The sequence below is a fragment of the Ornithorhynchus anatinus genome, chromosome X1 (genome assembly GCF_004115215.2).
Source record: "Ornithorhynchus anatinus isolate Pmale09 chromosome X1, mOrnAna1.pri.v4, whole genome shotgun sequence".
In the NCBI taxonomy this organism is placed as follows: domain Eukaryota; kingdom Metazoa; phylum Chordata; class Mammalia; order Monotremata; family Ornithorhynchidae; genus Ornithorhynchus; species Ornithorhynchus anatinus.
Genome location: NC_041749.1, coordinates 83356659 through 83370005, shown reverse-complemented (window position 1 = coordinate 83370005; position 13347 = coordinate 83356659). Strand labels below are relative to the sequence as shown.

The 13347-nt window shown below is 58.1% G+C and overlaps 1 protein-coding gene across 5 annotated transcripts in view; it reads left to right on the top strand.

Moving 5' to 3' along the window:
- SEMA3B (semaphorin 3B) overlaps window positions 1-13347 on the top strand; it is a 43882-nt gene that overhangs the window by 28189 nt on the left and 2346 nt on the right. For 3 of the 5 annotated variants that reach the window (XM_029050193.1, XM_029050194.2, XM_029050192.2), the window contains exons 2-15: window positions 983-1189; window positions 5049-5206; window positions 5665-5727; window positions 8345-8464; window positions 8734-8827; window positions 9097-9216; window positions 9724-9869; window positions 10185-10302; window positions 10414-10483; window positions 11524-11668; window positions 11816-12035; window positions 12156-12247; window positions 12595-12636; window positions 13003-13160. In XM_029050193.1, coding sequence (XP_028906026.1) covers window positions 1090-1189; window positions 5049-5206; window positions 5665-5727; window positions 8345-8464; window positions 8734-8827; window positions 9097-9216; window positions 9724-9869; window positions 10185-10302; window positions 10414-10483; window positions 11524-11668; window positions 11816-12035; window positions 12156-12247; window positions 12595-12636; window positions 13003-13160 — 1646 coding nt within the window. In that variant the 5' untranslated portion in view covers window positions 983-1089. Of the gene's footprint in view, window positions 1-982; window positions 1190-5048; window positions 5207-5664; window positions 5728-8344; window positions 8465-8733; window positions 8828-9096; window positions 9217-9723; window positions 9870-10184; window positions 10303-10413; window positions 10484-11523; window positions 11669-11815; window positions 12036-12155; window positions 12248-12594; window positions 12637-13002; window positions 13161-13347 lie in introns of those variants that run through there. The other 2 variants (XM_029050195.2, XM_029050197.1) reach the window with 2 other exon arrangements.

The following is a 13347-nucleotide window of genomic DNA, read 5'->3' as shown; positions in this document are numbered from 1 at the left end:
AGATGCTGGTTTAGGCACAGAACAGGGCTGTTGGCTGTTTTGTTAAGACACCCACACACCCACATATACATATCAACAATCCAATATGGACTCACACATATGCATGTGTGTGTATACAGTCATACACACTGGACACTGAGAAGCAGCATGGCCTAGTGGATAGAGCACAGGCCTGGGAATCAGAAGGACCTGCATTCTAATCCTAGGTCTGCCACTTGTCTGCTGTGTGATCTTCACTTCACTGCGCCTCAGTTAACTCATCTGTAAAATGGGGATCCGTAAGCCCCTTGTGGGACATGGACTGTATCTGACCTGATTACCTTGTATCTACCCCAGTGTCACTGCCTGGCACATAGTAAGCACTTAACAAATCCCATAAAAAGTACCCACACACATGCAAACCCACCCAGAAGGACAAGTACACCTATCCAGATCCACTCTTGTCCTCACAGGTGTATTCACATGCACACAAACCCCTACACACCTGCATGCCCAATGATCTCCCCCTCAGCTCTGACCATCAGATCCCCCGGGGGAGGCAGGTGGCCAGGAGGAGCACTGATTGGTGTCTGCAGGGTGGGGCTGATGCTGAACTGGCACCTCCAGAACCAGCCCATGCAATCTGCACAGGCTTTTCCACAGGACAGACCAAGGCCTTTGGGACAGGTTCAGGCCTGGGGGCATGAAAGATGAGGAGTTTGGCCTGACACTGGGTGGGGACAGGGATGGGGCATTTATCTGGGGAATTCATCTTGGGGAGGAGGAGGAGGAGAGGAACTCCATGGGGGAGAGAGATGGAGGGAGATGAAGAAATGTGCCTCAGTTTCTGACCCACCCCCCCAATCCTCTCTTCCCAGCATCCAAATCCCTGTAACCTGATCCCACTGGGCTGACAAGAATTCTCTCTCAATATCTCTGTGTGTGTGTGTGTCTCTCTCTCTCTGTCTCTGTATATGTCTCTGGCTCTCTCACTTTGGTTCAGGCTCCCTTTCCAGTTCTCAGGAGCAGAGTCGAGGAGCAGACGAGCCTTTCTCTTTGTTGGCGGCAGCATCTGGAGGGCAAGCGAGCGAGTGGACGGTGGCCACCATTATGCTCCAGACCGTGGCACTGCTCTGGGGCCTGCTACTGTGGGGCCAGGGGGACTCGGCCAGCTCTAACTCCCACCCCCGGCTCAGACTCTCCTTCCAAGGTAGGGGACAAGCACAGCGCTGGGTGGGAGGTGGGGGAGGGCTATGGAGGACAGGTTTCAGAATGAGTGCTTGCTGTGTTTGGTATCTGACAGTTGTTGGATGCCCATAACTGGGAGCCTGTGGGTCTTGGATAGCATGTGCATATGTGTGTGACTGTGTTTCTGTATGAGCTTGTTCTTAATGTCGTAATTAAGAGTATCTGCACAGGCTTGTGCTCATGTGTGTGTCAGGTTCATGGTGGGTGTGTAAGACTGGGTCTGAGGGTGTGTCGGTGGCACTGTGTGTATGTGTGTGTAAGAGAGAGAGAGACTAGGTCTGTGGGTTCCTTTTTTGCTTGTGCCCTGAAGTTGTGGGCCCAACCCTACAGAGCAGGGGAGTGAGAAGGGAACAGTGGTGGGAACCAAGGAACAAAGGGGGAGAGGGCGGGGATAAGCAGTGAAGGGAATTTGGGGAGGAGGGCACAGAGGGTAGTAGTTTTCCCATTTGTATAAGCTCTTGACTATAAGCCCCTCGCTAGTTTGGGCCAGTAACCAGCCAGGGGCAGTGTGGGGAGGGACATGGAAGTGATAAGGTGGTGCGGGTGGAGAGGAGGAGATGAAGTGAGGGAGGGTGGGTGGTGTATGGATCAGCAGGGGTTTGGGGCTGAACAGGGAGTCAGGGGGAGGGACAAATTTGGGACTGGCCTGAGGAAGGGGCATGAGGAGATGGTGAGGAGGGCGCAAGGCGGGAGATTTGTTATGGCCATATTAGAAGCGATATTGGAGAGTACACTAGGGGAGTACTGGGACAGTAATGGGGGACACTCTGGAGCCAATACAGTGTTTCCAGCCTTCTTCCTTCCCCCCTCTGATTAACCACGTCCCTGCCATGAGCCCTGAGGGCCAGGGCTTTAAGTGGGATTCCCCTATCTCTCTCCCCTCTCCTCCCCCCACCCTGCCCCAACGATGACTGTTTCCAAGGTAACAGCCTGTGCTGTCTCTAGCCTGCTCCTCTGCCTCGGGGAGGGGGTGGGGGAGTAGGGAGAAGAGGGGATGACACACCTCTTCCCCCAGCCCCCCATCCAGGTCTCAGGGTGGCTGGAGGTGGGGGCACTGGCCAGGTCCATGCTCCAAGCCTGGTGGAGAGAAGCCAGACACCTTTGACATTTGGTGCCCCCTGACTCCCACAGCTCCATGGCCCAGCCCCAGGGCTAGGCAAGAGCAGCTGCCCCTTCTCAGCTCAGCCCTCCACCCCCTCTCAGGCGACAGCAGCCTCTTTAGAGAAAGGGAGGCGGGGGCCACTTCGGCCACGGGGGTTGCTAGGCAGCGGCGTCTGGCGGGCTGGTTGCCGCGGTGGCCGCCAGGCCCTCAGCGCCCACGGCCAGCAGGGTGTGGGCCAGGGAGGGATACAACTGTGGGCAGGAGCAAGACCAGAGCCCGCCGGCCCCCCATCCTGGGGACGCTCCCATTGCCGGAAAGAATGGAGGATTTGGGGGCTCTAAGCTGGAGTCGGCTTTGAGCGTGGGGAGCTCGGTGGGGGTGAAGAAGCAGAAATTGGATCAGGACTCCTGATGACTGGTCAGAGGGAAGGGGGAAGACCAAAGCCCCCAGGATGCCTGCTTTATGGCCCGCTCTGAGTTGTCCTAGTTCTCTCTGGCTGGGGAAGGTTGACCCTCAGGGGACTCAGACACCTACAGGGGCCCCTTTCATTATCTGACCACATGGCACGTTGGGTCCAGATGGGCCAGTGTGGGTAAAGATGCACACTTGCCCACCCCAAACCCACCCAGGCCTGCCAGCTCCCGGAAACTCTGAGCAGTTCTTTCTTGTGTCTCACCCAACTTTCTCTTGCTTCAAGTTCTATCCGTTTCCTCTTGTTAAATCAATCCATCAAGAGTATTTATTGAGCACCCGCTCTGTGCAGAGCACTGCATTTAGAAGACCCCAACTCCTGCCCTCGAGAAGCTGGCAATTTAGGGAGTTCAATCTTCAATGGACAAGATCAACAGTAAAACCCTTCATCCACTTGAAGACAGCTATCGAGTCACCCCTTACGCTTTGCTTCTCTAAGCAAAACTGCCCCAATTCCTTTCAAACTGTCCCAGCACACTCTTTTCCCATCCCTTTAATAATAATAATAATTATTATTATGGTATTTTTTAAGCACTTACTATGTGCCAGGCACTGTACTAAATGCTGGGGTGGATATAAGCAAATTGGATTGGACACAGTCACTGTCCTGCATAGGGCTCACGGTCCTCATCCCCATTTTACAGATGAGCAGATGAGGTAACTGAGGCACAGAGAAATGAAGTGACTTGCCCAGGGCCACATAGCAGATGAGTGGTGGACCTGGGATTAGAACCCATGACCTTCTGACTCCCAGGCCCATGCTCTATCCACTGTGCCATCCTGCTTCTCAATTTTGAACCTTTAATCAATTTTGAACCTTCTGCTTTCCCTTATGCACTTATTCTGCCAATAGGAATGACGCATTTTGGTTAGACCCCAACAGCGGGGTTAGGGAACATTCTTCCAATAGTGCATGTCCGTTTGGATATGGCGCAACAGAGTGTTGGAAGAAACAGATGTGCTCAGGCACATGATGTCAGAAACAGGTGAGGTCTACCACACCAGTTTTCCTTGACGTGGGATTCTGCAAGAATGCAACTCTTGTGTTCTAGAACTGGGTTTTTCTTTTCCTTCATATGTACACACTCTCCTTCCCTTTCTCCCTCACCCATTTCCTCCAAAACCCAGATTCAGAGAAATTCCAGAAAAATTTATATACACATATACACACACACACACACATTCTCTCTCTCTCTCTCTCAACAGGCCCTTTTTTATCCCCACCCTCTCTACCCACTTCCCCACCTCTCTGAGTGACTTGGACCCAGCCAGTGTTTGTCTTAGAAGGGAGGGAGGAGACAGGGGAAAGGGGCTCTCTTTCCTGCCCCCATGGATTCGAGGGGGAGCAGAGAGGGGATTCTAGGTGCCCGTCTGCTGCAGCCCAGACTGGATCCTTCTCTCCTTCCCATCTATTTGTATTAACGCAGGGCCCTAGGGGCCTGGCTCCAAGACCTCTTTAGCTCAAAAATCGGGACATCCCATGGTTGGAAGTATAATTCTGACCAGGGCGGGGTGGAATCCTGAGACAAAAGCAAAAACAGGTGATGCAGAAAGCAGACAAGGCACAACAAAGGATAGTCTTTGTGTCCTGCCTTCATTGGTAAACTTCACCATCAATAGGATATCTTTGAAATCAAAGGACAACAGTGTATAGGGAGTAAAATGGTCTGAGGGGCGGGGAACCTAGGCAGAGAGAGGTCAGGGTCATGTGGTGATTCAGCCTGGGATTTGGGTGAAAGGCAGCCCTAGTCCTGACCTTTTACTTTTCTTGATTGTTCCCCGCTGTTGGCCTGGTGGAAAGAACGGTGCTCGGACACGCAGTAGTCCTGGGTTCTCATCCCGATTCTGTCGACGTTGGTGACGGGCTGCACCCCTGCCCACCAACTTGCTCGCTGTCCTCCACGCCCCGGTAGGAACGTGGCCATCAGTGACAACTGCGGTCTCCATCGCTAGTGGATTGTCCTCTCCCGAGAAGCTTAGTACAATGCTCTGCACACAGTAATCGCTCAAGAAATAACACTGATTGATTGTTTGAGAGCATATGGGTGGCGTTGGACAAGCTACTAGCCCTAGGGTCGACTCCTCTGCGCAGGTTCTCCATGCTGAGGCTTCAGGACTATGGCTCACCTGTCGTTCCTGCCGGGAGACTCCATCCACTCTGGTGCTCCCTCCCACTGAACCTGACATACCCAGGTGAGAGGATCCCAGAGCCCTCATCCCATCCCACGTGTCTCTCTCCCCTGCCCAGAGCTGCGGGCCCGTCACGGCCTCCGCACCTACCAGTTGGAACGCTCCTGCTGCTACGAGACGCTGCTGTTGGATGAGGAAAGGGGCAGGCTCTTCGTAGGCGCCCAGAACCACCTGGCCTCCCTCAGCCTGGACAATATCAGCCTGCAGGATAAGAAGGTACTGGCTCCCTCAGTCTTCATCCGTAGGCTGCTCTGCCTTGCCTCCTCCAGGACCCCCCGATTTGGTCCTCCCCACAACCACGCTGCTCGGCGCCCGGTCTCTGCCCCCGAAGTCGGGAGCACTGGCACTCGTGACCCAGGGCTAGGGGCCATTTCACCTGTAATGAGTTTACGGGACTTTGGCTACCCCCCTCTCATTCATTCAATCGTATTTATTTGGTGCTTACTGTGTGCGGAGTACTGTACTAAGCGCTTGGGAGAGTACAATACAACAATAAACAGGCACATTCCCTGCCCACAACGAGCTTACAGTCTAGAGGGGGGCTCCAGGGCCAAGAGGGTTGGAGGCAGAGGGAGCGAGGCATGGGGCAGCCCAGCTCCAGTGGGCACCCCATATGCCCCTCTTTTTCCCCACCCTTCTCACCAAGACCCTTCTCTTGTCTCCCTCTCCCCTAGCTGTACTGGCCAGCACCTGTGGAGTGGAGAGAAGAATGCAATTGGGCAGGCAAGGACATCAGTGTGAGTGACCATCCTTCCAACAATCAATCAGTGATATTTATTGAGTGCTTACTGTGTGCAGAGCACTGGACAGAGTGCTTGGGAGGGGACAGTATCATCAGGGCCTAGGGGCTGCCCCTGAGCAGTCTGGACCAGGAGCCGGCTGACCCGGGCGGACATGCTTTAGGGACTCCGAGTCTGCGTGGTGGGGTAGGGTGGGGTGGGGTGGCCAACCTGGGGACCACCGGGCAGGGGGATGGGCAGATGAATCAGACCCGGCTCATGGTGCAGAGGAGGGACATGCAGAGGCCTGCGGAGGCTGCAGAAGAGTTCCTGCCCTGGGGACGGAGGTGAGAAGGAGGCCATGCTGGTTTGGAAACCCCATCCAGGGAGGCAGACTGCTTGGGGTCTATTTTCAGAATCAGCAGGTTGGGGGAGGGGCTTGGACAATCGACCCCAGGTGCGGTTGCCAAGTACAAAATTATTCCGTGCTCAAGGTTGGGAGATTTGTCACCACAAGCTACCCAAGAGCCTTTGACTGCTGGCAGTCCAGGGGACCCCATCACCCCCGGGAGAAAAGGGAGAAAAGGGGAGGGGACAGTGGTGGGGGCGGGAGTGCTGGGTGAATTCCAATGGCCCTGGACAGAACCGAACCCCTCCCCATTGTACAACTCCCCTTGGGGGCCCTGGAGCCAGAATAGGGCAGAGCAGCCCACCCCAGAAAGCAAACCACGTAAGAGCCTCCAAATTGCCCAGACCAATTATAGAGGCGCAGGTCTATTGCCCAGTGGCCCAAGTTCAGCAGCAGCTGATTTGGGCGTCACTCCCTGCTGCCACTCTGGGCTCTGTTTCTCCTCTACTGAAATGGTGGAGGGCGGGCAGCAGTCAGGGAAACTCTCTGGTCAGTTGGAGAGGGTCCTGTTTGAGCCTCCCTCTAGGTTCTTTAAAGGCCCCCAGCCCTGTCCCCCCTCCCCCAACTCTACCCTTCCCAAGCCCCATCTCCCCTCAGCCCTGCCCCCCGGGGTGAAGGGGTCAGAGCTCCCAGCCTTTTACTGACCCCAATGCCACTGCCTCAGTCCCCATAGAGGCCTCACTCCCTCACTCCCCCTCCACTCAGGTCTCTGTCTGGAGGACAAAGGAGCTGAGACAAGGGCCATTGTGTCTCCTAAGAGGGAGTGGGAGCAGGGGGCAGGTGGAAGGTCTGTGGAGGGTTGGGGGAAGGGAGGGCTGAGGGGAGTAAGTCTCCAGGAAAGAGAGAGGGCCTGGGCAGAGGAAGATGGAGGAGCCCAAAACAGGGTTTCCTCCCCTTCCCTCATCCCACACTGAGCAAGTTGGGACCGAGGCCTAGGGGCAGGTGAAATGGCTACCTCCTGTGTCCTTTTCCTCCCGCCTCCATTGCAGGGTGGGATGGACAAGATACCTCCCCTGGGAGGAAGGGGGAGCCCTTCACGGGGAGGAGATGTAGGGTCAGGAGGGCAGGAGGCCAGCCCGCCCCCAGGGCTATTTGTGTTTCCACATGATTGAGGCTGAGCGATTGGGATGATGACAGCGGTCTGGGAGCCGGGAGGTTGAGGCACTCAGGTGGAGTGGGGTGGGGGAGGCAGGAGGAGGAGTTAGGGGGAGACTGAGCTCAGACCTGCCCTGCTGCAGGGGATAAGGATGCCTGGCTCCCCTCCCTCACCCGGGCCCAAACACCCGAACTTCTCACCTTGGGGACAGGGCTTGGCTAAAGCGGGTGGGGAGGAAGAGGAGCAGCACAGTTCTGAGCCATCTTGGCTAAGTGGGGAGGAGAGTCCCCAGTGGCCAGGTAGAGGGGATGGGGGGCAGGTCGGCTCTGCTTTCCCATGAGAACTGTGGTGGACAGGGGCAGGTAGAGGCAGGGGAGCCTGGGGAAGAAGCTGCAGGTTGTTGCAGCGTGGGGAAGGGCAGCTCAGCTACATTTGGCTGTGGGGTTGTCGAGGAGAATAGGGAGGAAAACTAGGCCCCTGGCTCAGGGACCCTGAGGAGGGGCTGGCAACAAGGTCTAGTGGTCGGGGCCTAGGGCTGGGAGTCAAGGGATCCGGGTTCTAATCCCAGCTCAGCCTTTGGCCTGCAGTGTGATCTCGGGCAAGTCACTTAACATATCTGGGCCTCAGTTCCCTCCTCTGTAATATGGGGACGAGATACTTGCTCTTTCTCCCTCTTGGACCGTGAGCCTCATGCGGGACAGACTTTGTCAGATCTGATTACCTTGTATCTGCCCCGATGTTTACCACAGAGCTTGGCACATAGAAAGTGCCTAATAATTATCAATAAATTAATTGGGCCAAGGGAATCACTCCCACCTGGCCCCCATATCAATTAGGGGGAGGAGAAGCTGAGCCCCCAAGGGAAAAGGGACTGGGTCCCCCCTCTGCTCCCTTAAAGATTGGAGAACAAGACTCAGAAGTCCCTTGAGGGTGTAGGGGGGCACACAGAGGGGCCGGTGGCAAGGAGTCCCAAGGGGGACAATACCTCCAGGCAGGGGCATTGATAGAGCAGGAATAGAGCTAAGATACCTGGGCTTCCAGACCTTCCCAGTAATCTGAGAGAGGAGGTGGGAGGACTGCCGGAAGGGGAAGGACTGGGGAGTCTCTCACTCCCCTACTTCTGCTCCCAGATGGAGTGCATGAACTTCATCAAGATCCTGCACCTCTACAATCGCACACACCTGTACGCCTGTGGCACCGGAGCCTTCCACCCCACCTGTGGCTTTGTTGAGGTGGGGCACCGCATCGAGGTGAGCCCCGGAGCGGGGAGGGTGGCCCTGGGGGTGGGGAGGAGGGGGTGCTGTCTCTGGTCTGGATGAGGGCCTGCCTAACTAGCCATGTACCCATGGAGGCCCACGGGTGTTCTGGGCTCACCTGGCGCCCACTCACGCCAGCCCCCTTGAGAGGTGGAGGGAGGGGGAAATCCCAACTCTAGAGACCACCCCTTTTTCCTCCACCACCACCACCCATCCCGCCCCCCTGGGGCGAGCCCCCTCAATTGCTCGACGTCCTCCCCCAGGAGCCCGTGTTCAAACTGGAGCCAAGCAGCCTGGAGGACGGCAAGGGCAAGAGCCCGTACGACCCCAAGCACCGGGCTGCCTCCGTGCTCATAGGTAAGCCTAGATCGGGGCCTCCCCCGTTCCCCTTCCCGGCTCCTCGGCCCTCTGGCCCTGCCGGGACCGCCGCTGCTCGGCCTGGCAGGAGAGGAGAGGGACGCCGCGGGGGCCCGCCCTCGCCCAAGCCTCGGGCCCCCACACCACCCAGCCGGCCCGGAGGGCGAAGTCCCCCCCCCCCCCACCCCGCGGGAGAGAGGGAGGATGGGGCTGTGGAATCCCCGCGTCCCGCCCGGCGTGACCTTCCCGGCGGGTCCCCCGTCCCCCAGGTGAGGAGCTGTACTCGGGAGTGGCCACTGACTTGATGGGACGGGACTTCACCATCTTCCGCAGCCTGGGCCGCCGGCCCTCCCTCCGCACTGAGCAGCATGACTCCCGCTGGCTCAACGGTGAGAGCGGCCAGGGGGCGTCTAGAAGGGCAGCGCCCCCCGGCTAATCGTCGGGAGGGGAGTGGGGAGAAGCGGCCGGGAGGAGGGGATCCCCCGGTCTCGCCCGCCCCTCCTCTCCAGCTCCCCGCTGGCCCAGGTGTCCCCGTCCTACCCCCCGAGCGAGGGCCAGTCGCCGCTCTGCGCAGACAAAAGAGCCCGGCTCCTCCGGCCTGGGCCACCTGTTTGGCCCGCATTCGGGCCCCGTCCCCATCCCTTCCTCCTCCTCCTCCTCCTCCTCCTCCTCCTCCCCCCCTCGCCCCGCGCCCCGAACCCAGGCCGAGCCGAGCGCCTGCTGCCCCCTGGTGGGCTTTTCCGGAACTGGCAGGCCCCCGGCTTCTCGGGCGGCGAGAGGGAGTGGGCTTTGGGGTTCACGACGGGGCCGGGCTTAGCCGGGGGCTGGAGAAACGGGGTGCGGCACGAGCCTGGGCCGCCCGGCCCGGTCCCACTGATCCGGGGAGGGGGCCACAGAGCCCAAGTTCGTGAAGGTTTTCTGGATCCCCGAGAGCGAAAACCCCGACGACGACAAGATTTATTTCTTCTTCCGCGAAACGGCGGTGGAGGGTCCCCCCGGGCTGGGCCGGTCCCCCGTCGCCCGCATCGGCCAGATCTGCAGGGTGAGCCCCCCTCTCCCCCACACACAATAATCCGTCCACCTCTCGACCCGGATCGGCCCCCTCAGCAGCAGGCTGCTGGCCAGGGGACCTAGAGAACAGGACACACAGTGGGGAGGGACCGGGGGCCGAGGATGCCAGCTAGGAGCTGGGACTCCTGGGTTGCGGGGCTCTTTGTGCAGCAGACTCTGGTGAGCTGCCCCTCCTCCCCCCAGAGTAGGTGCTCTGTGGGCCGGATATCCCCCCGGGCCAGTGAGAACCCTCCCACTTTACCGCCCCCCACCTTCTTCTTCCTCTCGCCCCCCACCGCCCGAGCAGAACGACCTAGGTGGGCAGAGGAGCCTGGTGAACAAATGGACAACCTTTCTGAAGGCGCGGTTGGTGTGCTCGGTGCTTGGCACAGATGGTGCCAGCGACACAACTTTTGATGAGCTCCGTGAGTGCCCACAGGGATGGGGCCTGAGGGCCCGTTTGCCTCAGGTTAGGGTCTTTGGGGGGAGGGTAGAGTTCACACCCCAGGCTCACCCCTACCCAATCTCCCATTCAGGCGATGTCTTCCTGCTGCCTTCTCGGGACCGCCGCAGCCCCCTCCTCTATGCCGTCTTCTCCACCTCCAGGTCAGACTTAAGGGGAGGGGACCCCAGAGGAGGTTCATTCATTCAGTAGTGTTTATTGAGCGCTTACTATGTGCAGAGCACTGTACTAAGCGCTTGGAATGGACAATTCAGCAACAGAGAGACAATCCCTGCCCAATCACGGGCTCATGTTCTAAGTGGGGAAGACGGCAAAGCAAAACAGAACAAAACAAAACCAGACATGATCAAGATCAATTGTACATTCCAAGCGCTTAGTACAGTGCTCTGCACATAGCACTCAATAAATACTATTGAATGAATAAATAGATTCATGGAGATATACACCTCATTAAAAAAATAAATAGGGGAATAAATAATATATAGAAATAAACACAGTGCTGAGGGGAAGGGGGAGGAGCAGAGGGCGGGAGGGGGATAAGGGGGTGAGGAGGAGCAGAGGGAAAGGGGGGGCTCAGTCTGGGAAGGCCTCCGGGAGGAGGTTAGGATGGGGGAACCCAGGGGTTCCGAGGCAAAGAGGAATACCTGGTTGTTATTTGACTGCTGCCTCCCTCCCAGTGAAAGATTGGTTCCTCAGCTACCTCTTGGGCCTGGGGGTTGGGACTGGGCTGAACCAGACCCCACCCCGGCCTGCCCATACAGCAACATGAACCCCTCCCCCCACGGAAGGGCTAGTACTGATCCATCTCCCTGGGGGGATTCTGTCCCATCGGAGCCTGCCACCATCACGCCCAGTCCCCCCCAGCAGGGGAGTCCCTAGGCCAGACCAATTACATCCCGAGCCTAGGGATTAGTTGGAATGAACCACATTCTGATCACTCGGTTGCCTCTGGCTCCCGGAGACGCAACTAGCAGAGGAGGAAGTCTGGGAGGTAAGGAATTCCAGGGAGCGGGGGGGGGGGGGGGGGGGGGGAGCGGGGGGGGGGCGGGGGGGGGGGGGGCCTTCAGCATTGTAGGCCCCGGTTCAGGGGAGCCAAGATCCCTGATCTGGTTTCTTTGGGTAAAGGCTGTCTCCTCCAACCCCTGCCAGCCCTCGCTTCAACTCCCCTCTTCTCCCTCAACAGTAGCATCTTCCAGGGCTCGGCCGTATGCCTGTACAGCATGAACGACGTGCGACGGGCCTTCCTGGGTCCCTTTGCCCACAAAGAGGGGCCCAACTACCAGTGGGTGTCATATCAAGGCCGTGTGCCCTACCCCCGCCCAGGCATGGTATGTGCTGGGCCCACCAGGGCCCGGGGGAGGAAGGGAGAGACTGGAGGGAACGCCTGGACTTGGAGGGCCGGAGAAGGGGGCCAAGGTTGGTGTCTGAAAAGAGCTCACACTTCACTTTGCCCCCACCCCCCCTCCACCCATTAGTGCCCCAGCAAGACCTTTGGCACCTTCAGCTCCACCAAGGACTTCCCAGACGATGTGATCCAGTTTGCCCGCAACCACCCTCTCATGTACTCTCCAGTGTTGCCCGTGGGCGGGCGCCCACTCTTCCTGCGTATAGGTACCGGCTACACCTTCACCCAGATCGTGGCCGACCATGTGGCGGCTGCCGATGGGCACTACGACGTTCTCTTCATTGGTACAGGTGAGCGCTCCCCGAATCATCCCCCAACCCACCCTGCAGGGCAGTCTCCTCCCCACTGGGACCCCAGGCAGAAAACTCCCTGCCCTCTATCCCTGGTTGGCACCCACTCTTCCCCTGCAGATGTTGGCACAGTGCTGAAGGTCATCTCAGTCCCTGGGGACAGTGGAGCCAACATGGAAGGCCTACTCCTGGAAGAGTTACAGGTGTTCCAGGTGAGCACTGGGTGGGGAGGCACCTGGAAGAGGACTCACCTGGGACCTCCCTCCCTGCCTCCCCAACCCCCGGACTCTGGGCAGTCACCAGAGTTCTCTTCCTTCCTGTCTTTAAACTTTTCCTACTCTAGGCCTTGCTATGCCATGTCCCAGTGTTTTGCTTTGTCCACCCAGCTGGAGTGCAAACACACACCTCGCTTTTTGTCTTTGCTGGGAGGCATTGCCAAACTGTGCTAACTCAGGATAAGCCTGCTCACTCAGACCCCCTTTGGTTGGTGCCTTTTGCGGACTCCTACCAGGACCTTCCCTCTCCTCTGCCTTGACCGCACCATTGTTTCCCCTTGCAGGACTCTTCAGCTATTACCAATATGCAGATCTCCTCCAAAAGGGTAAGCGCCCTAGGATGGGAGGGGTGGGGGGCTGAGGGAGGGAGCGAGCAATCCATCCATCCCTAGGCGTGCCTCATGCCAACCGTGCCCCTGGAAGCCCAGTTCTGGCAGAGCACCCATGCTCTTGGCCACATAGTGGGGTGGGAGTAGTTAAAGGTTCAACTCTCCTTTGTAACCATCTCCTCTCCTGAGGCCCCAGCCTCTCTTCCCTTTTCCTTCCCCCTCTTTACCACACTCTTCCATTTCTCCCATCTCCCCCTCTTCTCTTTCCCCTTCCCTGTCATCTCGACCTTCCCCTGGCCAGACCGGACCTATAATAAACAGCCCATTTCCCTCTCTTCCTTCCCTACTTCATCTGTCTGGCAGCACCAGCTCTACGTGGGTTCAAGGAGTTCGCTCTCCCAGCTGCCTCTGCACCGCTGCAGCGCCTATGGTCGGGCCTGTGCTGAATGCTGCCTGGCACGAGACCCCTATTGTGCCTGGGATGGGGCTGCCTGCACCCGCTACTTGCCCAACACCAAGAGGTCTCTGCTGCTAGGAGGGCCAGGGCACAGGGAGGTTTCAGGGGAGAAACCGAGTGATCACCTTGAGAGAGAAGCAGGGAAGGGAAGAAGGCTGGATGAGGGTCAGTGGCCATGCTGCCATCTGACTCTGCCAAGGGGAGGTTGGGAGTGGCGGTATCTGTGGCATCCGGATGGAGGGTGGCATGGT